General features: G+C 40.0%; 1 protein-coding gene across 1 annotated transcript; it reads left to right on the top strand.

Moving 5' to 3' along the window:
• Positions 1-892: 892 nt before the first annotated feature.
• LOC110888326 (cold shock domain-containing protein 3-like) lies at positions 893-1,573 on the top strand. Its single transcript, XM_022135857.1, has one exon. The coding sequence runs from the start codon at positions 893-895 to the stop codon at positions 1,571-1,573; it is 681 nt and encodes a 226-aa protein (XP_021991549.1).
• Positions 1,574-25,441: the final 23,868 nt, after the last annotated feature.

The raw sequence follows: 25,441 nt of genomic DNA, 5'->3' as shown, positions 1-25,441 counted from the left end.
AGGTTTTGTAAAAACAGTTTACAAAAAGGAGATTACTCACATTGCTGGTTTAGGGTTTTCAGTAAGGATTTCCTGGGAATAATCTAAAAATTACACAAATGCACGTGTGTTAGTATAATACCCCATTTCAACATTAGTAATACCCTCCCCGAGACGGTATTCCAACGACTACGTCGGGCAGAACCACGACAGCCGTTACGGAACCCTAGATCAATCGGGCAGCGTATCTAATACGTCTCTAGGGGTTATAATACTTACATCGTAGCAGAACCTCGCTATTTAGGGGGTATAATACCCGACTATAATGCCTCTAATTCAGAAAGTGAGATTTGAGATTGAATTTTGAGCGACGGAAATTGAAAACTGATGCGTTCTATTTATAGTTGTGAAATCTGACTTCTAGACGGCCCGCGTAAAACACAGGCCAGGTTTACGCGGCCCGCGTCAACCTTGGTCAACACAATAGCTTGGCCCGGTCATCTACTAGGTTCGACACGATATCGACACGTGTCAGCTCAGGGCTGCGCCACAACTTAGGTCACTCGCGGCCCGCGTTAACTATCGAGAGCTATTACGCGGCCTGCTTCAACTTAAAGAAATCAAAGGAATCCGGTTTACATCTTCATACGGCCCGCGTGAGATGTTGGGGTGGGTCTACGCGGCCCGTCTCAACTTAGTATTTATTGTTTTTAATTTATTTTAATACTATAACGTATTTCGGGCTTGGTTTTCACATACGGGATATAATATAATACATATTGGGACATTTCAAGATATATTAGGGTGTCGGAAAAATTATGAGGGTGTCGGTTTACGTTAGGGTTGTTATATAGAGCCAGAGTTCAAGCGAGTCGAACGTTTCATTTGGGGATTGGCGCCCCAAATTATGAGCATGGTGACTACTTCCAAGCCCCCAACGATTACTGAAGCCATTGACTTGAGCGTGGCACTGACTGAAGAAGCGATCAGATTGAACAAGTTTTCAACCCCTGAGGGAAAGAAGAAGGAGATTCACGTCGAGTCATCAGGAGAGAACAAGAGGAAGTTCTCGAATTTCAAGAAGGGTACCCAAGGAAACAACAACAGTGGTAACAAGAAAAGAGATGCGAACCCACCAGACGAGGTCATGACTAGTACTGCTACTGCTGAAGGTAAGGGGAAAGGATACCTGGGCACCCTGCCCAAGTGTAATGTGTGCCAGTTCCATCATGCCGGCCAGTGTAAGTTTAGGAAGTGTGAAAACTGCGGAAAGAATGGTCTTTCGAAGGAGACGTGCTGGGCTGGTAATGGTCATGAGAATGGTGGCCAGAGAGGTAATGGTAATGGAAATGGCAATGGAGACCGTGGCGGAAACGGTTATGGAAACCGCAATCAAGGAGGAAATGGCGGTAATGGAAATCGTGGTGGTTCTGGAAATCAACCTGGTAGTGGAAACCTTGGAGCCAACAACAATCAGGGCGGTACTGGAAACAAACAAGGTTGCTTTAGCTGTGGAGATGTTGGGCATTTCAAGCGGGATTGCCCGAAGAACAATCAAGCCCAAGGAAGAGTTTTCAACATTGGAGCTAGGTAAGCTCGTCAAGATCAGAACGTAGTCACTGGTACGTTCCCTATCAACCAACACTTTGCATCTGTGCTACTTAATACTGGTGCCGATTAGAGCTTCATATCCCTAGAATTTAAGAATATACTTGGGTTAGCTGCCAGTAAGTTGGATAATCCCATATTCCATAGAACTAGCTAATGGAAAGCTAGTAGAAGCAAGCGACATAATTAGAGGTTGTGTGATAGAACTTGGAGAGCACGAGTTTACACTCGATCTTCTGCCAGTTGAGTTGGGAAGCTTTGACGTGGTAGTTGGAATGGATTGGTTGTCGAGTAACCGAGCTGAGATCGTATGTCATGAGAAGATCATTCGCATCCCGATGGCGAATGAAGAGACGATAGTAGTGCATGGAGAAAAGCATGACACGCCTCTAAGGATTATCAGTTGCTTGAAGGCACGAAAGTTTATGCGGAAAGGATGTGTTGCCTTTTTGGCTCACGTTGTTGATAAAGAAGCCGAAGAGCCGAAGCTGGAAGATATCCCTGTGGTAAGGGAATATCCTGAAGTCTTCCCCGAAGACTTGCCGGGATTACCGCCGCAACGACAAGTCGAGTTCCATATTGACTTGGTTCCAGGCGCCGCGCCTGTAGCCAAGGCACCTTATTGATTTGCGCCTTCCGAGATGCAAGAGTTGTCGACGCAGCTTCAGGAGCTTCTGGACAAAGGATTCATTAGACCAAGCTTCTCGCCTTGGGGAGCTCTAGTTTTATTTGTCAAGAAGAAGGACAGTAGTTTTCGCATGTGCATTGACTACCGAGAGCTGAATAAGTTGACCATCAAGAATCGGTATCCCTTGCCGAGGATTGATGATCTATTCGATCAACTTCAAGGTTCAAGTTACTACTCCAAGATCGATTTTCGATTAGGTTATCACCAGCTGCGGATTCAAGAAGAGAGTATACTGAGGACTGCCTTCAGAACTCGTTATGGACATTACAAGTTTCTAGTTATGCCATTTGGTCTGACAAACGCGCCAGCAGTATTCATGGACTTGATGAACCGAGTTTGCAAACCATATCTCGATAAATTCGTGATTGTATTTACTGATGATATTTTGATCTATTCGCGGACGAAGGAAGAGCATGAGTAACACCTTAGAGCCATTTTAGAGCTGCTCAAGAAGGAGAAACTGTATGCTAAGTTCTCGAAGTGTGAGTTCTGGTTGCGTGAGGTACAGTTTCTTGGTCATGTAGTGAATGAAGATGGAATCCATGTGGATCCAACCAAGATCGAGGTGATCAAGAATTGGGAAACTCCGAAGACGCCAACCGAGATCCAACAGTTTCTAGGCTTAGCAGGGTATTATCGCAGATTCATTGAGGATTTTTCTAAAATCGCTAAACCGCTGACCTCCCTTACTCAGAAGGATAAGAAGTATGAATGGGGAGATAAACAAGAGGAAGCCTTTCAGCTTCTTAAGAACAAGCTTTGCGATGCACCTATTTTATCCCTACCCGAAGGCACCGATGACTTAGTGGTATATTGTGACGCCTCGCGTCAGGGATTACGCTGCGTGCTGATGCAGCGACAAAAGATTATCGCTTATGCTTCGCGCCAATTGAAGGTTCATGAGAAAAATTACACCACACATGATTTGGAATTAGGCGCAGTGGTATTTACCTTGAAGATTTGGCGACATTATTTATATGGCACTCGCTGTACAATCTTTACAGATCACAAGAGCCTACAGCACATATTCAATCAGAAAGAGCTTAATATGAGATAGCGACGATGGGTGGAGCTGTTAAACGATTATGATTGCGAAATCAAATATCGCCCAGGAAAGGCGAATGTGGTGGCAGATGCCTTAAGTCGGAAAGAGAGGATTAAGCCCATAAGGGTTAGGGCTTTGGAGATGATTGTTCAGATAGACCTCTCGTTGCGCATTCGTGCTGCATAAAGAGAAGCCCTTAAGAAGGAGAATCTTAAGGCTGAATATCTCCGTGGAATGGAGAAAAAGTTGGTACCCAACAAGGAAGGAACCTTGTGTTTTATGGGACGAATTTGGGTTCCTCTCTTTGGTGGTCTTAGAGATGTTATTTTTGATGAAGCTCATAAATCAAGGTACTCGATCCACCCAGGATCGGACAAGATGTACCAAGATTTGAAGGATTATTATTGGTGGCCAATACTGAAGGGCGATGTTGCAACGTATGTTGGAAAATGCTTGACTTGTGCCAAAGTAAAGGCCGAATATCAGAAGCCTTCAAGTCTTCTACAGCAACCTAAGATACCCATGTGGAAGTGGGAACAGATCTCAATGGATTTCATAACGAAGTTGCCAAAGACACCCAGAGGTCATGACACGATTTGGGTAATCGTGGACCGTCTGACAAAATCTGCGCACTTTCTGCCGATCAGAGAAAAGGATAACACAGGTAAGCTAGCTGAGCTGTACCTAAGGGAGATAGTCGCATGTCATGGAGTGCCTATCTCAATTATATCTGATAGAGATGGACGATTTGTGTCAACAATTTGGCAATCTTTCCAAGAAGCGTTTGGTTCTCAGTTAAATCTGAGCACATCATTTCATCCACAGACGGACGGTCAAAGTGAGAGAACGATGCAGACGCTTAAAGATATGTTACGAGCTTGCGTAGTGGACTTGGGTGGCAGTTGGGACACTCACCTGCCTTTGGTTGAGTTCTCCTATAACAACAGCTACCATACCAACATTCAAGCTGCACCGTTCGAAGCTCTCTACAGACGGAAGTGTCGATCACCGTTATGCTGGGCAGATGCAGGTGATAGACAACTGGTTGGTCCCGAATTGGTCCAAGAGACGACATATAAGATTATGCAGATCCGAGAGCGCATCAAGGCGGCTCATGATTGACAAAAGAGCTATGCGGACCAAAGAAGGAAACCTTTGGAATTCGAAGTGGGAGATATGGTTCTGTTAAAAGTCTCACCTTGGAAAGGTGTGGCACGCTTTGGGAAGCGTGGAACGTTAAACCCACGATTTATCAGGCCGTTCAAAATCCTGGAAAGGATTGGTCCTGCAGCGTATAGGTTGGAGCTACCGACAGAACTTAATGGTGTTCATGATATATTTCATGTATCTAATCTGAAGAAGAGTCCAACACAGGAAATAGTGGTTATTCCTGTTGACGAAGTTCGCAATGACGACACACTCCACTTTACCGAAGAGTCTATTGAGGTTACAGATTGGAAGGTTAACAAGACTCGGAGGAGTAGTGTTAAACTTGTCAAGGTTAGATGGAATGCACGTCACGGCCCAGAGTTTACTTTGGAGCCCAAAGACCGCATGAAAGCTAAATACCTGCATTTATTCCCTAACTCCCCTGCTGCTAGTAGTAAGGCTTAAAATTTCGGGTCGAAATTTTCTTAACAGGGGGAGAATGTGACAACTATCAAAATTCCAGGTATCCGTACAACTATTAAACCATGATTAGTGATTAATAACTGTGCTAAATTACAGATAATAATCAGAATTTTCTTCTGATTATTGCTTTATACATACATGTGCATCCCATATTGCTTAATGTCATATCATTATTGCATGAGAACTTTATTTGATGCATTAAATACAGTTAGTACAGTTATCAGACAAATCAGGAAAGTGCTGACGGAGTTCAGTAAATAGATAGACGTTGTATTGAGACCTAGAATGGGCCAGAAACTAAGTATTACACTAGTATAGTGTGTAGGAAAGTAAGGATCATAAAACTGCCTTCCTAGAGATAGTTTAAGTGCCGGAAAGTGCCTAAAACTCACCTAAAGTGCTGAATTCAGCAAAAATCAGCAAAAATCAGCATTTAAACAATCTAATATCATGCAGAAATATGATTAAATGGTCCTGAATGCTTTCCTAAGTGTCGGGAATCAAAACTGTCATAAAAGGTAACATAAAACACACTAAATTGCATAATTTAGCACCTTAACGAACGAGTAACCAACCGAACAACCGGACACTACCCGAAACACCAAATTTTCACTAGAAGCACTGTTTTAACATTACCAAGCTAGTTATGATCCCCGAACATCATAACACCTCATAAAATATCTAGGAACTAAATCCTAACTAATACTTACATTTTAACCATAATGTAACTAGTTTAGTTTAAACCTAGTCTACACCCCCCCCCCACCTATGAAATCGGCCAACATGGCCCCCACACAAAGATTTTCTCTGAATTAAAAATTGGATCATGTTTCTCCATTTAGAACATAGTAACCAAGGGTTAAAGTGTTAAGATGGATTATAAGTAAGCATACAAGATCATAACCTTCATTCTACACACACCAAAAACACACACTCTTTCTCCTCTTCTTCTTCTTGCTCTCGGCCGACCCCAACCACACAAACACCACCATCATTCATCCATCCTACAACCATTTCAAGCTTGTACAAGTGTGTTAGAGGTTACACAAAGGAGCTAGGAGCTTACGGAAGTTCAAGGACCTTGTTCATTTGCTTTTACCCACTTGTTTTCTTCTCTTGATCATCCCTAGCCTTGAGCTAGTGGTAAGAACTTTGATCTTTCCATTTTACATCTATTTTAAGTGGTTAAAAGATATTACATAATGATAATCATGAAGAACACTAAGAATCACAAGAATAAAACTTGAACATAATAATGAAGAAACTAAGTTGTTTATGGGTTGATTTTCTTGTTGATTGTTGTTTATTCATGTAGTTGATGTAGATCATCATATGATCTTGCTAGATCATGATTAAAAACATAATCTATCAAGATGAGAGGATGGAAATGTTGTAGGATCATAAATCATCCTCATAAGAAACATGAACTTGAAAGAACATGTGGTTTTCTTGAAAAATAATGATCAAAGTAAGTTGTAATACTTACAGATCTAAACTTCATGGATGATTTTTCAAAGGAATCAAGTTAAAAACACAAGATTTACTTGATCTTGGTTCTTACATAAATAAACCCTATTTTTAAAGGTTAAATAAGTGTAGAAACACTTATGTAACAAGAAAGATCCAAGAAGTAACATTTTTAGAAAACATGAATATAAGTTGTAAACGTCTACTTTCTTTAAAAATGAAGATTTTAAAGAATCAATCACACTTTAAAGGATAACAAGGCTTACTAAGAACACTAGTAAGTTACTACAAATTTTTGTGAAATTTCAAGTTCATGAAGTAGTAGATTATGCTTGTTTTTGGCAAAATTGGTAAGTAAAGATTGTTTGTTGATGATTGTGAATTGATTGTGTTGATTTTACAAAAGAAAATGATATGCTTGAAAGCATGGAAACCTCCATTTTTAGGGGAAACTATGGCAAAATTTTTCTAAAAGTTAAACACTTAGAAAAATATTTCTAAACAAATATTTACAAGTGTATTATAAACCATAAATTTTTACATAAACTTTGCCATAAGTTTTGGTTACAAAATATAAATATTGGAGATTGGTTTTTATAAATAAAAGTGACTATATATGTATTTAGGAAATATATATTTAGAACTCACCATGTGTGTGATTATTTATATACTTTGTGTATTAGTTATATTATTTTAGGACATGAAATAATATAACTCATCAAAATACCAAAAATTACAATCCAAAATATTACCAAAATTCCAAGAATATGAATACACAAGTTATACACAAAATATTGATGGAACCGAACCAAGGAATATAACTTACAAAATACTTCGGAAATAATATTCATATGTATATTTTGGCAAATAATATTATGGACACCAAATGAATAAAAATATGATTTTTACAATTACTACAAGAATATATCATATTTTTGACAAGAGAAAAATATATTACTTTTGGCAAGTATAATCTGGAAATTTTTAGAAGATATATTATTTTTGAAAGAAATATAAATTTTCTCAACAAACATGAAATACAATATTTTTGGGGTTAAAGATATATTTTCTCCAATAAATATAAAATATATCATTTTTGGAGAAAAATAAGTTTAAATATATTTTCCAAGTTAGACTTGAAAATATATTATTTTTGGAAACCTGTATGAAAATACAAATATTCTTGCTCAAAGGAAAATTATAAATAATTTTCTAAGTAATATTTATTGAAAGAAAATATATATTGGTGAGCTTTTATTAAAGATAATATTCCGGAATAATTAATACGAAATTAAGTATAAGAATACTTAATAAATACAATAAAGATACGTATTCTCGTACGTATGAATACACACCGGAATACGACCCCAAATACATGGAAAAAATATACAAGAATAAGATACCCCCATCCTTGGGAAGGAAATACAAGTATAAATACTTGAAAAGTATTAAGTTAAAATATATTGTTTTAACGATTATTCCAAAGTTTTAAAAAAATATAATTTAAGTTAAAATATTTATTATTTTAACAAATAATTATATACTTGGAATAATATTGAAGAGACAAAGAAACGTAACTCAAAATACTAAATAAGACCAAGGTCAAGGCACGACCCACCCGTCTAATGAACCGTAGCTCGCATGTCGGTAGTCGTGCGATCTAGAAGAAGCTTGAGTTACATTGGATACGAAGAACGCAAAACTGTGAGTTCATGTTCCCTCTTTTTTCTTTAACTGTTTTCGGTTTTATAACTTCGGGGGTGAAGTACATATTACAACTGTTTACAAACGCTATTATTTGGTATGGTTAGCTAAGGAAGGGTACTGCTAGATCATGTGAGTGGTGGGTACGACGCTTAAGACCATCAATACTCTTTGTAGGACCGAGGGACATGAGTGATAGATCTATTTGGGTGTAGCGAGCCCACACCGGCGTGGACTAGGGTGGCCCACGAGGTGACTATGTCTTATTGCTGGAGACAAATTTGCTAGGTTTGAGTCTTCCTGCATCACGTCACACATATTAATGGCCTTGCAAACCATTAATGATCTGTTTTACTTGTTGCTTTCATACCGGGGTTTTATATACAGACATACATTTTTATAACGATTTCAAAGGTTTATTCAAACACCCATGATATCACTCAACTTTTTGTTGATGTTTTTAAACTACATGTATTTCAGTGAATTAAATGTGGATCTGTCGGGCGTTTGAAGGTTCCAAGTATTGTTTGAGAATAATAGATGTCATCCATGGTCTTAGGGTTTGGTTAGTGTGTCTTATCCTGGACGAGACACATCTTCCAAAACCTGGTTTTGTTTAATGTCTTTTGTCGAGTCCTTGTGAACTCTTAAACAAGTTGCATGGTTTGTACTTAAATTGATATTTTAAACAAGTTGCATGGTTTGTACTCAAATGAGTGATAAAGGGTTTGGCTCATTCTTCACAAAGGATTGTTGTAGGATTGTTGGACCGGAAATGGTTAGTAAGATTGAAGCAATAATCAAGAAAGGCACAACTAAACTTGTTGCTCAAAGAAGTGGCAATGTTTATGTTGTTGACATGTCAAGAGAGTGTCCCAGAGCTGATGCCTATCTGTTCTCAGCTGCCTCTAACAAAGAGACAGAACTTTGGCACAAAAGACTGGGGCACACAAATCTTAAGACCATCACTGAAATTTCAAAAAATGGTCTTGTAAGAGGTCTACCACAAAAAAATGTTTTCATGTCCTGAGCACTGCATTTCCTGTTTAAAAGGAAAACAACACAAAAGCTCTTTCAAGTCCATTGAAGAGTCCAAAACAAACCAGTGTTTGCAAATGCTGCACATGGATTTGTTTGGCCCAGTGCAAGTCATGAGTCTCAAAAGGAAGAGATATTGTTTGGTTATTGTTGATGACTTCTCTAGGTTTACATGGACCTTCTTTTTACACTCAAAAGATGAGACTGTAGGCATTTTGCAAGACTTTGTGACACAGGTTGAAAAGCAATTTGACCTTCCAGTAAAAGTCTTCAGGAGTGACAATGGCACAGAATTCAAAAATAAGGAGTTGGATGCCTTCTGTGTGAAGAAAGGGATTGTAAGGCAGTACAACATCCCTAGAACACCAGAGCAGAATGGGGTTGTTGAAAGGAAGAACAGAACATTGATTGAGGCTGCCAGGACCATGCTTGCAGATTCAGGTTTGCCATTAACTTTTTGGGCAGAGGCAGTAAATACTGCTTGCTATGTCCAAAACAGAGTTTTGATCAACCCCAGGCACAAAAAGACTGCATATGAAATTCTGTATAAAATAAAGCCATTAATCTCGTATTTCAAAGTTTTTGGTTGTCCAGTTCATTCTCAACTTAAAAGATTCTATCTCAAAGTTTGCAGCCAAAATTGATATGGGATATCACCTGGGATACTCAACCACTGCCAAGGTCTAAAAAGTGTTTAATACACGGACCAAGGCAGTGGAGGAGACTTTAAATATGAAGTTCAATGAACTTCCATCAATGAAAATCCCAGCAAACCCTACAGAATTGTTTGATCTTGAAAAATTCACTTTTGAAAATACTGCTGTCAAGACTAACAGTGCAGGTCCATCAGAAAATTCATCACCAGACTATGGGTATGAAATCATCATTCCTCAACAAAAGTCTGCCACAATGGGAAGAGCAGCAGACGTTTAAAACAGCTGTCAAAGCTCAACCACTACTACCTCAACAGTTGTTGACCAAAGTAGCCCACTAACCACTGCTTCCACATCATCAAACACTGCTGGCAAAAGTCCTCAAACAGTGGATCAAAGTCAGCAGGTGTCCACACCTTTACCTCCTATACCACCACCTTTTGAAGCCACTGCTGGGTCATCAAAGTCACCCGCAGTGGTTAGCTCAGATGATACACATCTGCAGCCCTCACCACTCAATGCCATTATTCCATACCAAGGAGAGCTCATCTTCTTGAAATCTTATCCACCAGATCAAATCATTGGCAACATCTATGAAGGGGTGCTTACAAGAAAGCAATCCTAAAACATTTGTCTTTTTGCTGGCTTTCTATCACTCCATCAGCCAGTCAAGTACCAAGAGGCACTGAAAGACAACAGCTGGGTAGAAGCCATGCAAGAAGAGCTCCAACAGTTCAGAAGACAACAAGTATGGGAGCTTGTACCATTGCCAGAGAATGTAAGTCCTATTGGCACAAAGTGGGTCTTCAAAAACAAAACTGATGAAAGGGGCATTGTTGTCAAGAATAAAGCCAGGCTTGTGGTTCAAGGTTACAGACAAGAAGAGGGTATTGATTATGATGAAACATTTGCTCCTGTAGCAAGACTTGAAGCTATCAGACTCTTTCTGGCCTTTGCTGTCAATCACAATATCAAGGTGTACAAAATGGATATTAAATGTGCATTCCTCTATGGTAAGATTCAAGAAGAGGTATATGTCTGTCAACCTCCAGGTTTTAAGGATCCATTTTATCCAGATCATGTCTACAAGCTAAATAAAGCTTTGTATGGCTTGAAACAAGCACCAAGAGCCTGGTATGAAGCTCTCTTTCCACCTTTTTACTTTCCATTGGTTTCACCAGAGGCAGGATTGATAAAACACTGTTTTTAAAATGGAGAGGGAAGGATTTGATGATTGCCCAAATTTATGTGGATGACATCAATTTTGGAAGCACATGTAATAAAATGTGTGAAGAGTTTAGGCAACTCATGACAGCTGAGTTTGAAATGAGTGCAATGGGTGAACTCCAGTGCTTTCTTGGTCTCCAAGTAAGGCAGCTGCAAAATAGTACTTTCATCCATCAAGGCAAATATGCCAAAGAACTTTTAAAGAAATTTGATATGGATGATTGCAAGCCATGTAGTACACCCATTGCAACCAATAAATTGGTCATGTCTGAAGAAAATGATGATTTGGTTGATCAGACCTTATATAGAAGCATGATTGGGTCTTTATTGTACCTAACTGCATTTAGACCAGATATCATGTTTGCAACATGTGTCTGTGCAAGATCCCAATCAGCCCCTAGAAAGTCAAACCTTATTGCTGTAAAAAGGATATTCAGATACCTCAAAGGTGCTCCCACACTTGGTATATGGTATCCAGCTGATGGTAAAATTGAGCTTTCAGGTTTCTCAGATAGTGACTTTGCTGGATGTGATAAAACAAGGAAGTTCACTTCAGGAGGGTTCCAATTCCTAGGCAACTGCTTAGTGTCTTGGCAAAGCAAAAAGCAAGCAGCTGTTTCCACATCCACTGCTGAGGCAGAATATATAGCTGCTGCAAGCTGTAAAGCCCAACTGCTCTGGCTTCAGAATCAGTTACTGGATTTTGGTATCAGTGCCTTGAAGACACCACTCATTTTGGACAGCCAGGCAGCAGAAAATATCATCAAAAATCTAGTTTCCCACTCAACCACTAAACACATCGACATCAGACAACACTTTTTGAGGTGCTATGAAAAAGGTTTGATTTCTCTGCATCATGTTCCAACTAAAGATTAGCTGGCAGATGTGCTAACCAAAGCATTAGACACATCCACCTTTGAAAGCTTGATCTCTAGGATTGGCATGCTAAACATGGAATAGCAGGCAAAATCCTGTTTTTCTATGAATAAAAGCATTAAAATGTTTTCAGAAAATCAAAAATCCATCCTTAAAAATAGCTAAAAATGAACCTTTCATTAAAAATCCTAAAAGTCTGCCATAACCACTGATGGGTTCAAAAGTCTGCTTTACTCCAAAAGTTTGTCCTCTGCTGAAAGTCATCCCCTGTTCTCATTTTCCTCTGATAAACACTGATATTCAAAATCAGTGTTGTATCCACTGCTGTGCTATCCACTGATAGTTAAAAGCAACCACTGGTCTCCATGTCCGTTATAACTACTGCCTTCATCAGTTGTTTTCACAAAAAGTACTGTTCAAAAGTACTGTCCTTCACTTCAACAGGGGATGGCATGCGGACAATACTTAGTGGTCAGACCTTTTGTAACCGCTGCCACGTCAGCATTCACTTTTCCTCCATAAAACCCCCTTTCAAACCCCAAACAGGGTTTCACTGTCGAATTGAATTCTTAAAAGTTCTCTTCTCAAAACAGTTTCCATCACATTTCATCAAGTTTCTTCACAATCTCATTTTCGATTCTCATCTTCAAAATGACAAAATCGAAATCATCCGCAATATCTTCTAAATGGGCCTCTCAAAAGGCTACCTCTACAGAAATCCCACACAAACCATCTCATAATCTTCTGGATCTTCTCACAAAACCCAGCACCATCGATACATTTGATTCCATCCTCGATATGCTCAACGCATCAAAGTACAAAACTTTGTTAACCGCTGATGCACCCATTTACCTGCAAACTCAGAGAGAGTTTTGGACAAATTGTACCCTTGAAACACAAGGAGAAGATGTCATAGCCATACACTCTACTCTGCAGAAGAAAGTAGTCCGAATCACACCGCAATCCATATCAGAGGTCTTTCAGCTCGATGATCACGAAGGTACAATTTCTTTCCCTAAAAACGAGTTAAAAATTGACTTCATTGAGCGAGGGTATGCAGACACGATGATGAAGAGGGATACCTTACAAAAAGGTTTCTTCTCTTCTCAACACGATTTTTATTCCATACCCTCCTCATGTGTGTTTCAAATAAAACCACTTCTTTAAATGAAATACCAATGAAGATTCAAAACCTGGGATATGCTATTCTTCAAGAGGAAAACTTTAATTATTCCCAGGTAATCTTCAATGATTTGGTTAAAAATGTTGAAACAAAATCATTTTTACTGTTTCCAAGATTTTTGAGTTATTATTTTGAGAAAAAATTCAGTAAAGATGATATTGCGGTAATAAACCAAGGTGACTCTTTTCAGATAAACAGCTTAACTGCTAAAACATTTACAAGAATGTCAACACCTTGCAAAACACAAGCAGAGGTGCCTGAGCAGACTTTAGCAGCAAACACTGCTCCTCAGGTATCTGCTGCTGAGCCCACTGCTCAAGGTGATCAAGGTAGCCAAACAACTGCCTTGAAACCCACACCTAAAATCACCAAAAAGCCACAGAAAAAGAAAAATCAAAAACCCCCGAAACCTATCAAAAAGGCAACTCTGGAGGATGAGATACCAGAGCAACTACCTGTGATAGCACAAAAGTCACAACAACCCACTGCTGCTACTTCCTCACAGCAGTTGGTAAAAATATCTCAACCCATAGCTGAAACTCCTCCCGTCTCTTCACAAAAAGAACAGGTTGTACAACAAGGGTCACCACATCATGATGCTCTGGAAGCACTCGTTTCCATCATCCGCAGCCCAATACCCGGGGCAACTCCTCTTTCTACACCCAAACTCACATCCCCAATTCCCCCAAACACCAAACTACTGTTGGATGCAATTGATTTTAACCTAGCACAAACCAGTCCTTCTCACTCACCTGTTCATGAGAATATACCTCAACATGAGACTGGGCTTGATGTATCAATCTTTGCTAACCCACCAACACAACCTGAGGAGGTTACACCCCTTGAGTTACAAGTAACTCTTGGTGGTAATCCAAGTGAAGCAGCCACTACAAGTGTGGACCCTATAGGTTTACACTTGGACAGTGGTTCCATCAATAAGACTTCCTTGGAGGCAATTCCTTCCATAACACCTCTGTTATCTGCTAGTGAGTTTGTATTAACCACTGGTTCCATCAAAAGATTATCAAGTGTTGAAGGAAGAAGACCCCAGTACCAAGAAAAAAGGGCATCAGTTGTTGATGTTTGGAGTACACTCCCTACCTCAACATCTGATAAAACCACTGCTAGTGGGAAATCAGATGATCCCATTAATTTGGGTGATGGTTTAAAGTACCGGGAATTGACAGACAGAGTTGAAAAACTGGATACTACTGTTGCAGAAATCAAAGAAATGCTGCATCAGTTATTGACAGTTCAAATGGTACAATCCACTGCTGTTCCACCTCAAGCACCTGCTCCTCCACCAGCAGATGTTACAAATGAGCTCTGGAACATTTTTCAACCTTTTCTCCAACAACAACATCAACTGGCTGAGCAGCAACATGAAAAACATGTTCAAGATCTGAAACATACAATGGAGACTAGGTTCAAGGATACAAAAGATGACATCAAGGCTATCAAGGCCCATCTGTTGGCAACCACTAGCACTGCTCCTCCAACAGTTCTGTTTATTGATGAAATCCCCACAGATAATGCCAAAAAGGGGGAGAAAATTAAGGAGTGGACAAGGAAAGGGATTGATAATGGGTTGTATCTTGATCCAGAAAAGGATGCAATGCTCAGAAACATACCCTTGCCAGATGGTAGCAAAAAGGTTGATGTTACCCAGAATGCACTGGATGAAGGTGTCATAAGTGTAAAAAGGGATAGAGCGGCAAAGGATTTATCAAGGTGGAATGAGGAGAAAAGAGCTTTCATGAAGCTGAATGCGCAGGGTTGTTCTGGTGAAAAGGATGATCAAAATCCAGTTCCAAAAAGAAATCTTACTAGAAAAGTAAGGAAACCCAAGTCCACACCATCCAGTCTTCCAAAGCATACTTCAAAACCACTGTCCAAAAGCCACCAACATCAAACCTCCACCCAAACAGCTGTTGCAGCTTCTGTTGTACCAACATCTGCTGGTACTTCAGTTGTTACAACAACTGCTCTCACTACAACACACACCACTACCACTGCCCTATCACCATCAAAAATAACATCTCCACCATCATTTCCTGCCATAAAGCAGAAGACAGCAGATGTTAAAACATCTGTGGTAATGGCAACGGTGGTTAAAACACCAGTTGTTTCAACAACTGTTAGTCAGTCACAAACCACTGCCACTCAAATCACCTCCACTGTTCCACCCAAAACATCATCTGCCTCTCCTAAAATAAAAAGGAGAAGGATTATCATATCAGATGATGATTCTCCATCACCATCACCATCACCAACAGCTTCAAAATCTCAAGCACTTGTCACAATTCCAAAACCCATTCCTCTCTCTTCAGCTCAAATTTACAAGCCCTTACCTCTTGCAGGTGTCCAATTTCCTCTTGAACTTATAACAGTCAGAAAAGAAATTAAGTCCTTTTACTATGAGGATGACCCTGCTAAAAGGAGTTTGCCATCAGTTGAAGGATATCCAAGAACAAACAATATTGAAGAATATTTGAAAGTCAAAGCTAAACAAGCAGAGGATATCTCAAAAAGAAATGCTCAAGGAAAATCTGATAGAGAAATTCAACAGAATTACCAATTCTTGCTTACACAAGTCAGATCCTTAGAACAATTTGCAAAGAATGTATGTCAACAGATTTCAGAAAGAGCAGATGAAACTCTTAGAAAAGACTACATTGAAAGCATCATGGCAACCAAGAAATACAAGGGGGGAGAAACACATGTACAAAAACTGGACCATTCCTGAGCTTGAAAGTGAAGCAGCCAGGATTCAAGAAATGATCAAAAATAAGGTCAAGCAGACTCCCCCAGAAAAATTCAAACAGTTTGAAGCTGACAAAGCCTTAGAGTTGAAGAGAATGAAAGAGGAGCTGATAGTTGCTGAATATGGGTCAAGGAATTCTGTGTCAAAGTGGGGAGAAGCTAGGGTCAGGGCCACCTATAAAAGGTTCGAGGAACTTAGGAGGAAAGATCCGACAGCTCCACAAAAGCCTGACTACTCCAAAGCAGAGGTCTCAAAAAGACCACCAAAACTGCAAGTCAAAAGAACTACTGCTCCTACTGGTGCTGCCATCTACAAAAGAAGGAGTCAAAACCAGTTGGGTGCTGAAACAGTTCAAGATCTAATTGCTGGAAATGACATTGTGAAAAAGGGCATTATGTTAATGATGAAAGAAGAGTCTGAACTAGAACAATCTGCAAGTACTGCTCAGCCAGTCCTGAATAGGCCAGCATCACCAAACACCTCATCAAATAAAAATCTCCCAAGAAACCCACCAGGCTCAAAAGTACTAAAGTGGAAAACTGATAAACAGACCCACATACTGACAGTTTTCAAGTCTAGTGGAGAAGTGAAGAAATTAACAAGGGAACAAGCTCTTGGCCAGAGTCTTGAAGATTTGCAGGATCTCCTTGATCTTCCACTTAGTAGGGATGATGATGATACAGATGCCTTAACCTTTGAATTACATCTCAAAGGGCAAATAAGGGAACTGCTGATGAGGCAATAAAGATCTACAATATTGAAGAGTTTTGGCATTATCTGTTCCAGGGGGAGATTGTTGGGATTGAACCCTGCCAAAGGAACAGATAATAAAAGCCAAAACTGGATCAGAGCAGTGGATCCAGAATAAGCAGATGTTTGGTTGCAAGTCTCTCCCCTTGGAAGTGGTTTCAACATCTGCTGACGTCCTATCCACTGATCATACAAACTGCTGACCTACAACTGCTGATCAAGTCAAAATCTGATTGAAGAACTAAAGCTCTGCTGCTCAATCTACTACCTTGGTTCAAGCACTGCTGATCATGACAAGTACTGCTGGGTTCACAACAGTGGAAGGATGCAGCAGTAGTTTATGTTTGCTTTATGTATTAAAATGTAATATCAGTAGTTAGCATAGCAGTGTTTGTATAGATCAGAGGTTAGAGTTTGTTAGGAGGTTAGATGTCACTTTCATGGTGACGTCAGCTTATATGCTCAGTGGTTTGCAAGTGCCTATAAATAGTACAGATGCAAAGCGTTGGTTGATAGGGAACGTACCAGTAACCACGTTTGGATCTTGGTGAGCTTCCCTCGATCCGATGTTGAAAACCCTTCCTTGAGCTTGATTGAGCTTTAGGCATTCTCTCTTGAAGTGCCCCATGTCTCCACAATTAAAACAACCTGGTCCTCGACCATTACCGTTCCCATTACCACCTCGATTGTTGTTTGCTCCCCGGTTACCAGCTTGATTCCCAACATTTCCACGATTACGATTTCCACCATTTCCTCCTTGCGGGCGGTTTCCATTGCCATTTCCATAACCTCTCTGACCACCACGACCTATACCAGTACCAGCCCAGCATGTTTCCTTCGAATGGCCAGTCTTCCCACAAGACTCACATTTCCTTAACCTGCACTGTCCGGAATGATGGTACTGGCATACATCACATTTGGGCAGAGCACCTATGTACCCTTTTCCCTTGACTTCAGCACCAGTTTTAACTTTAGCTGGTGGGTTCACTTCCTTCTTCTTGCTGGCGCTGCTGGTACTCTTCTTAAAGTTTGAGAACTTCCTTTTGTTCTCTCCCGAGGACTCAACGTGAGTCTCCTTCTTCTTCTGGTCGGAGATCGAAAACTTGTTTAACCTGATCGCCTCTTCAGTTAGTGACACGCTCAGATCGATAGCCTCAGTAATTGTGACAGGCTTCGACGATGTCACCATACTCATAATCTGCGGTGCCAACCCCCAAATAAACCGCTCGATGCGTTTGAATTCTGGATCAACCATATACGGCACAACGCGTGACAAGTTGTGGAATCTTTGCACATATTCCACAATCTTGGGACCATCCATTTTGAGGTGCCAGAATTCAGTTTCCAACTTCTGAATTTCGGCCCTGGAACAGTATTTCTTTCGCATGAGCTCCTTCATTTCATCCCATGACATGGCGTAAGCAGCTTCTTCCCCCAGGGTTTGGACTTGAAGATTCCACCAGGATAAGGCACCATCTAGAAAGAGTCCTGAGATGTAGGTGACTTGATGTTCAGGAGCACACTTGCTCATCCTTATCACCGAATCCGTTTTTTCCGTCCATCTGACAAAGGCTACAGCACCCCCGGTGCCGTCGAAATTCAATGGCTTACAGTCTAAGAACTGTTTATAGGTACAGCCATGGGGTGGGTTGTTTCCAGAGGTACCCCCGCTATGTTCCGAGCGTAGGGCCTCGTACTGTGCAATAGCCTGTGAAATCCGTTCCTATAACTCTGCCTCTGTAGTGGGCAAACGAGTTTCTCTTCGTGGAGGCATCTTCTATAAGAAGATTGCGTTGGTCAGGTCATAGTAAGTATAGTAAGTATGTAACATGCATTTGTAATACCATTTATCAATGCAAGTAAACACATAACATCCCATGTCATAACACAAACAAGTAATTCCAACAACGTATATAATGAGAATGTTGCGATTGAGCTTCCATATATCAATGACCACAATATAGTTTTACATCTTCCACAACATACCATACATCAAAAGGGACTAAAGGGTCACATCACCCTTGTCCAAATCGTCTAACAAACTATAACAACCAAAAGTCAAAAGTCAAAGTGTGGTCTTCAAAAGGCTGTGCAATCTGGCTCAATAGCTGCACTCTCATCAAAAGTATGCTATATGCATAAAACCAAAAACCTCTAAGCTGATGGTGGAGGAGGAGGAGGTGGAGGGACGAAAAGCAACCTGCACAAATGCGCTAAATCCTCCTCAAGTGCATGAATAATACGCAACAAATAGCCAATCTGCTACTCCATAGTAAGAAAACGGACATCAAATCAGGGTACGGCAGAAGTGGAGCCAGTGGAGTCGCAAATGGTGATTGACAAAGACAAGGCGGAGGACGCGAGATCCTCTCTAACTCCATGACTCTCCTACACAGCATCTCCTGCTGGAGCTGCAGCGACAAAAGCAATTCATCCCTCGAGTATCCAATGTGGAAGGGATGGTATGGATCAGATACATGCATCATGTTGGGCGGAAACCAAATAAGTGGCTCGCCCGTGGGTGCAGAAAAAAGAGCAGTGCGTGTAAACTGTGACATGAAAGGATCGGCTGCTGACACATGAGGCATATGACTGGGCTGCTGACTCGATGGTCCTTCCCCTGGACGGGGAGGAGGGATATCCTGAAGGAACGTGACCGGTAGATCTGTGCGGTGTATGTCAGACTCATGTGGGTGAAACTGGGCGATATCAATGGGTGCATGTACAGGTGCAGGTGGGGGAGTGACAGGTCTAACAAAAGGAGGATAGTCGTCGTCGTCCTCGATCCATCCATTGCGGGTGTGTGCGTTTCTGGGGTCAATCTGTGCTGCAAAAGGAGTACGATCAACCAGTACAGGGATCGGGTCAGGTGAAGGTGGTGCAACAACTGGAATGTCAACGGGTGCAGGGTCATGCTCAGGCAAGGGATCGTGAGCAGGTATAGCCTCAGGTGCAATCTCAGGCTCCGGGTCAGCTGGAGCAAACTCAAGATCAGCGGGTACATCAAAGAGCTGATCATCAGGAACGAAATCGACCTCATGCTCAGGATCCACATCAGGATCAATAGGTACCTCAAAAGGCTGATCATCAGGGACAAACTCAATCTCATGGTCAGGATCAAAGTCGTGTGGAAAGACAGGATCAAACTTATCCTCAAACTCGAAGTCCTGTGGAGGAACAGGTGCGACAGACATAGCCGTGTCGAAATTTGAATCGGTGGGATAACGCTGTAACCCCGATGCGTGAAGAGTAGTAGATGACACAGACTCAAACGAATCAGGACCAAAATGGTCAGATGAGATCTCAACGATAGGAACCTCGATAAGCGGAACAGCAATGACATCGGTGACTGGAATCACAACAAGAGGGATAGCAACATCACCCTCAACTGGAATCCCGACAAGTGGAACGACAACGTCATCATCGACTGGAGCTCCATCATCCTAGGCACCCTCAGGGGGACCCTCAATAAAAAGATCGACGTCGTCGTCAGACATAGCATCAAGAGGCAGATCCTCAAGAGGAAATGCAACAAGAGGAAAAGGAGCAGGGATCTGAACAAGAAGTAGATCCTCGCCAGGGAGACCATCAGCTAGTGATATATCATCTCCAAACTCTGGTAAAGCAAACGGCTGAAAATCATCATCGTCGTCACTTGTAGTGTCAGATGTAAAAACCTCAGGGTCTGTGGCTATCTCATCATCCGAGACTATGGCCATAGGGTCTATGGTATCTGATACTCCACTATCAGAAGAGGACATGGTGTCTGTGACAAAACAATCACACATATGCACATACATTAACAATCATCAAATATGCATGTAGGTAATAACAATGTAAGCATGTATTCATCCTAGTCTTCCCTAGACTATCCCACCCAGCCTCTCAGACTAAACAACCTAGCCTCTCATACTAAACCTCCCCAGTTTCCCAAACTGAACTACCCAGTCTCTTAGACTAACTTTTCCCCAGTCTCTAAGACTAAACCTCCCCAGCCTCTAAGACTGAACCTCCCCAGTCTCTAAGACTGAACTTCCCCAGTCTCTAAGACTGAACTCCCCCAGTCTCTAAGACTGAATTATAAACATGGCCTTTTGAAATGTGTTTTTGTGCCTTTTGTTTGTAAAAAATGTTTGTTCCCTGGATCTGGACACTTTGTGTATTCAATGTAAAACATATCTGAAAACATTTTCGTGAGAGCCCTAATGATCGTAGTCTAGACTTTAAAAAGAATCCTAGTTCGCTACGATCGAAGCTCTGATACCAAGCTGTCACACCCTGACTTTTGCGGAAGCGTGGTTATTGGTGTGACTTCTTAATACCATAGCATTCAATCATAACGACATTATATGATAAAAACAGTAGATGTTCATCCATTAATTAAGTTTAGAAAATACCACACATACTTGTCTTGAAAACATCGACACCAAATTAAGTTACAAACCATGACATGTTCAACTGAGTTCATAAAGACTCCACAAAAGACTTTAAATAAAACCTGAGTTTAGAAACATGTATCCCGTCCAGGAATAGGATACACCCCCTAAACTCAACAACCATGGATAACATCTTTTATTCACGACGCAACTTGAAGACACATGCATATACCTGCCAGATCCACTAGTTCCCTGAAATACATGTAATTTGAAAACATCAACAATAGTTGAGCGAGTTCATGTGTATGTGTATGAGTAAACCTTTTAAAGTATGACTGTATGTATGTAAGTCCCTGGTATGTAGCAATAAGGAAAAACAGATCACCAATGGGTTGCAAAGCCAATGGTATGTGTGAAATGGTGCAGGAAGACTCAAACCTAGCAAATTTATACCGGGCCTCCGGCTGGAAGACATAGTCACCCTATGGGCCACCCTGGTCCCCATGGGTGTGGGTGTGGGCTCGCTACACCCAAATAGATCTATCACTCATGTCCCTCGGTTCTACGACGAGGATTAATGGCCTTAAGTGTTATGCCCACCTTTCACATGATCAATCAGTAAACCCTCCTTAAGCTATTCATACCATGTATAAAACAATTGTAATAGTTGTAACATGTATTTCACCCCCGAAGTATAAAACTGAAAACAATTAAAAGAAAAGGGGGACATGAACTCACAGTATTGCGTCTTCAGAATCGTGACCCAAAATCTCTTCAGCAAACCCGACTACCTGCAACGTGCTAGGGTCTATTAGACGAATGGGCCGTGCCTTGCCTTTGTATTTACGTTTTTGAGTTACATTTCTTTTATGTTTCCAATATTATTCCAAGTTATAATTTCTTGTTAAAATAAATTATTTTAACTTTAAATTATATTTAATTTTGGAATAATTGTTTAAACACTATTTCTGTATTAATACTTCTCAAGTATTTAATTTCGTATTTCCTTCCCAAGGATGGGGGTATCTTATACATGTATTTTTGTATTCTTGTATAATATATTTCTAAGTCTAACTTAGAAAATATATTTAAACTCATTTTGTGCAAAAATAATGTATTTCAAGAAAATATATATTTTACTCAAAAATCATACATCTTCTAAATATTCAAGAAAAAATATTTTTATCTCCCAAAAATAATATATTTTCTTCTTGTTGAAAATATGACATAACTTGGTAATATGTACAAAAATCACATTTTCATTTCTTGTACCCAAAATAATATTTACCAAAAATATATGGTAATGGTATTTTCCGGAATATTTGTAAGTTACGTTCTTCACAATATTAAGTGTGTAACTTATATATTTATTCCTTGTGATTTTTGGTATTATGTTAAGTTATATTATTTTACCCTAAAATAATATAACTATTTCACAAAGTATACAAATATTCACACAAGTGTCTTAATATTTATATATATTCTAAATATATATATCTACCCATTTTTATTTATGAAAACAACCTCCAACATTTGTATTTTTGTTACAAAAATTATAGCAAAGTTTATATTGAAAACAATTTCTGTATTAATACTTCTCAAGTATTTAATTTCGTATTTCCTTCCTGTTGGGATTGAACCCTATCAGAGGAACATATAATTTAAAGCCAAAACTAGATCAGGGTAGTGGATCCAGAATAAGCAGATGTTATACTTCAAATCTCTCCCCTTGAAATTGGTTTCAACATCTGCTGACCTCCAAACTACTGATATCTACTAAACTGCTGTTCTACAACTGCTGACCAAGATAAAGGCTGATGATAGATGAAAACTCTGCTGTTCAATCTGCTGCTATGGGTCAAGCTCTGCTGATATGTAAAGTGCTGCTGGGTTCACATCAGTGGAAGGATGCAGCAGTCGTTTAGTTCACTTTATGAATTGTATTGTAATAACAGTTGTTAGCATAGCAGTGTTTGTATAGGTCAGATGTTAGAGTTTGTTAGGAGGTTAGATGTCACTTTCATGGTGACGTCAGCTTAGATGCTTCAGTGGTTTGCTCGTGCCTATAAATAGAACAGTGCTCTGTACTGTTCTATTAGCTCTTCACCATCTTCTTCCTGCATGAACAAATTACTGAGCTCGGGCTGAGGGGGAGTTTGTAAGCATACATGCAAGTGTAATCAAAGTTTGAAATAAATTTAAGCATTATATTCTCTGTTGAAAATGTATGTTTGAAAGCATTTCTCCTATTTGATTGTGAAAAGTTTGTTTCCATTTAATTTCCACTGCACTACTCTTTCATTGTTCATCTTATATCAAACACAAATCACAATCAATCCAAACTCAGATCCTAACAATTGGTATCAGAGCTTGGACAGTCAAATTTGATTTAACAATCATTTTGACATAAATAGTTCAGCTCGCAATCATTGATACTAATAGTTTGTTTGTTTTGTTGAAAAACAGAGCAAGGTTTAATCACCATCAAAGTTGATTAATCAGTGCCTGTAAAACAACCAGGATGACATCATAATCACAAGATGATAAGAATAACATTGGCTCTCTTTTCAAACCACCCATGCTAAAACGTAATGAATACAACATCTGGGAGAGAAGGATGGGTCACATCCTTGCTCAACAGAATACTGGATGTTGGAGGTCTGTTGTTTTTGGTCCCCATGTTCCTATGGTGCCAAGTGTTGAGGATGCAAAGAAGTTCGTACCTAAACCAACTGAAAATTATACTGAAACTGACTTTCAAAAGTTCGAACTCGATGCCAAAGCATTTAGCATCATAGCATCTGCATTACCAAATGAGATCTATGCTGGACTGTTACATTGTAACAGTGCCAAAGAGCTATGGGATGCACTAAAGGAACAATTTGGGGGAACAGAAGAGGTTATTGAAAACAATAGGGAAATTCTGAATCAGCAGTACGAAACATTCTGTCACATCAAGGGTGAATCATTGACCCAACACTTTGAACGATTCAGTTGTCTCAATAGTGAGCTAAGACTTGTTAAGGTTACATTTCCAAATGCAACTCAAAATAGCAGGTTTCTTAGATCACTACCTGAAAAATGGGACATATGTCTTTTTTCTCACTAGAAATTCAGCTGAGTTAAAAGATCTAACCCTGACCCAACTCCATGGTAGACTCCTGACCTATGAAAGGGAGTTAAACCAGAAAAGGAAGTTGCAAGAGTCTGGTAAAGTTGCTGATGACTATTCATTTGGCAGCACAGCTCTTTTTGGTCAAGAAGAATCTGGTAGCAGTAGTAAGGATTAGAGTTATGATCATTTTATTAACATAACTGATGGTGGAAATTTTAACAACTCTGATTCTCACTCTGCAAATTATGCTTTCACTGTAAACTGTTAAAACCAGATGTCAGATAACTTGTGCTTTGAACTCAATGATTTGCAACATTTTGATCCCACTGACTTAGAAGAGATGGACATTTTGCATCAATTGGCTTTGCTTAGCGTTAGAACAAGCAAATTCTACAAAAGAACAGCGAGAAAATTCCCAGGGCTTTATGGGAATTTAAAGGTGGAGTTGGATAAGTCAAAAATTAAGTGCTACAAGTGCAATAGGCTAGGTCATTTTGCCAGGGAATGCAGGAGTCAAACCACTGGTCCAATAATTACTCATCCCAGCTCAAACCCTAGACCACAACAACAAAGCACTGTGCACTATACCCAATATACCCCTGCAGCACATGTTAACACTGCTCACTATGCTGCAACCCCTGTGCATGTGCATTATGTTCAAACCATTGTTCCACAAATTCAGTATGTTCAAACCCCTGTTCCTCAAGCACAAGTGCAACCTGTTGCACCTCAACAAGCTGCTCCAACAGTGGTACAACCAGATCAGCAAAGCTTTTTCACTCAAGGCTTTGTTGATTGAAGCAGCATGCCTGATGAACTTGGTCATGAAAATTTTGCTCTCTATGCTTCTAATGATACTTTTGATGATGAATTTTGTTTGATGGCAATAGAGACAATACCAGAAGGGGTAGAAACCGAAGGTGAACAGCTAAGTGCTGAAACAGTGGATGTAGTTGCTGAAGCAGTGGTTACTGCAGTTGCTGGTGAACTACTGCTGGGAGAAAATTCAGAAACCCTGATTGAACCACTGTCAGACCCTTGGTCCAAAGAAAACAAAGAAAAAGAGGAAGAGAAGAAAGCAGGTGAGAAAGAAATTAGAGCTGATGAAGAAGGTGATCATCAATGTGATTGTGCCATGATGGCTGCTGCTAAGGTATCACCTCAAGTTCTTGAAAAACTTTGTTCAGATAAATGCATAATTGCATTTGCTAATATTAAAGAGGTAAATGAAAACCTTAGGGATAAGGTCTTATCTAATGAAGTCAAATTTGAAAAGTCATTAAAAGAACTTAAAAACAAATTGGCTGAAAAAGACAAGGAAATCAACAGTTTCAAA

The sequence above is a fragment of the Helianthus annuus genome, chromosome 11 (assembly GCF_002127325.2).
Source record: "Helianthus annuus cultivar XRQ/B chromosome 11, HanXRQr2.0-SUNRISE, whole genome shotgun sequence".
Lineage (NCBI taxonomy): Eukaryota > Viridiplantae > Streptophyta > Magnoliopsida > Asterales > Asteraceae > Helianthus > Helianthus annuus.
This window is presented reverse-complemented; position numbering and strand designations above follow the sequence as displayed.

Bases quoted from the DNA above. Each gene is read 5' to 3' on its own strand.
- LOC110888326 (XM_022135857.1), top strand. From the start codon at position 893: ATGGTGACTACTTCCAAGCCCCCAACGATTACTGAAGCCATTGACTTG.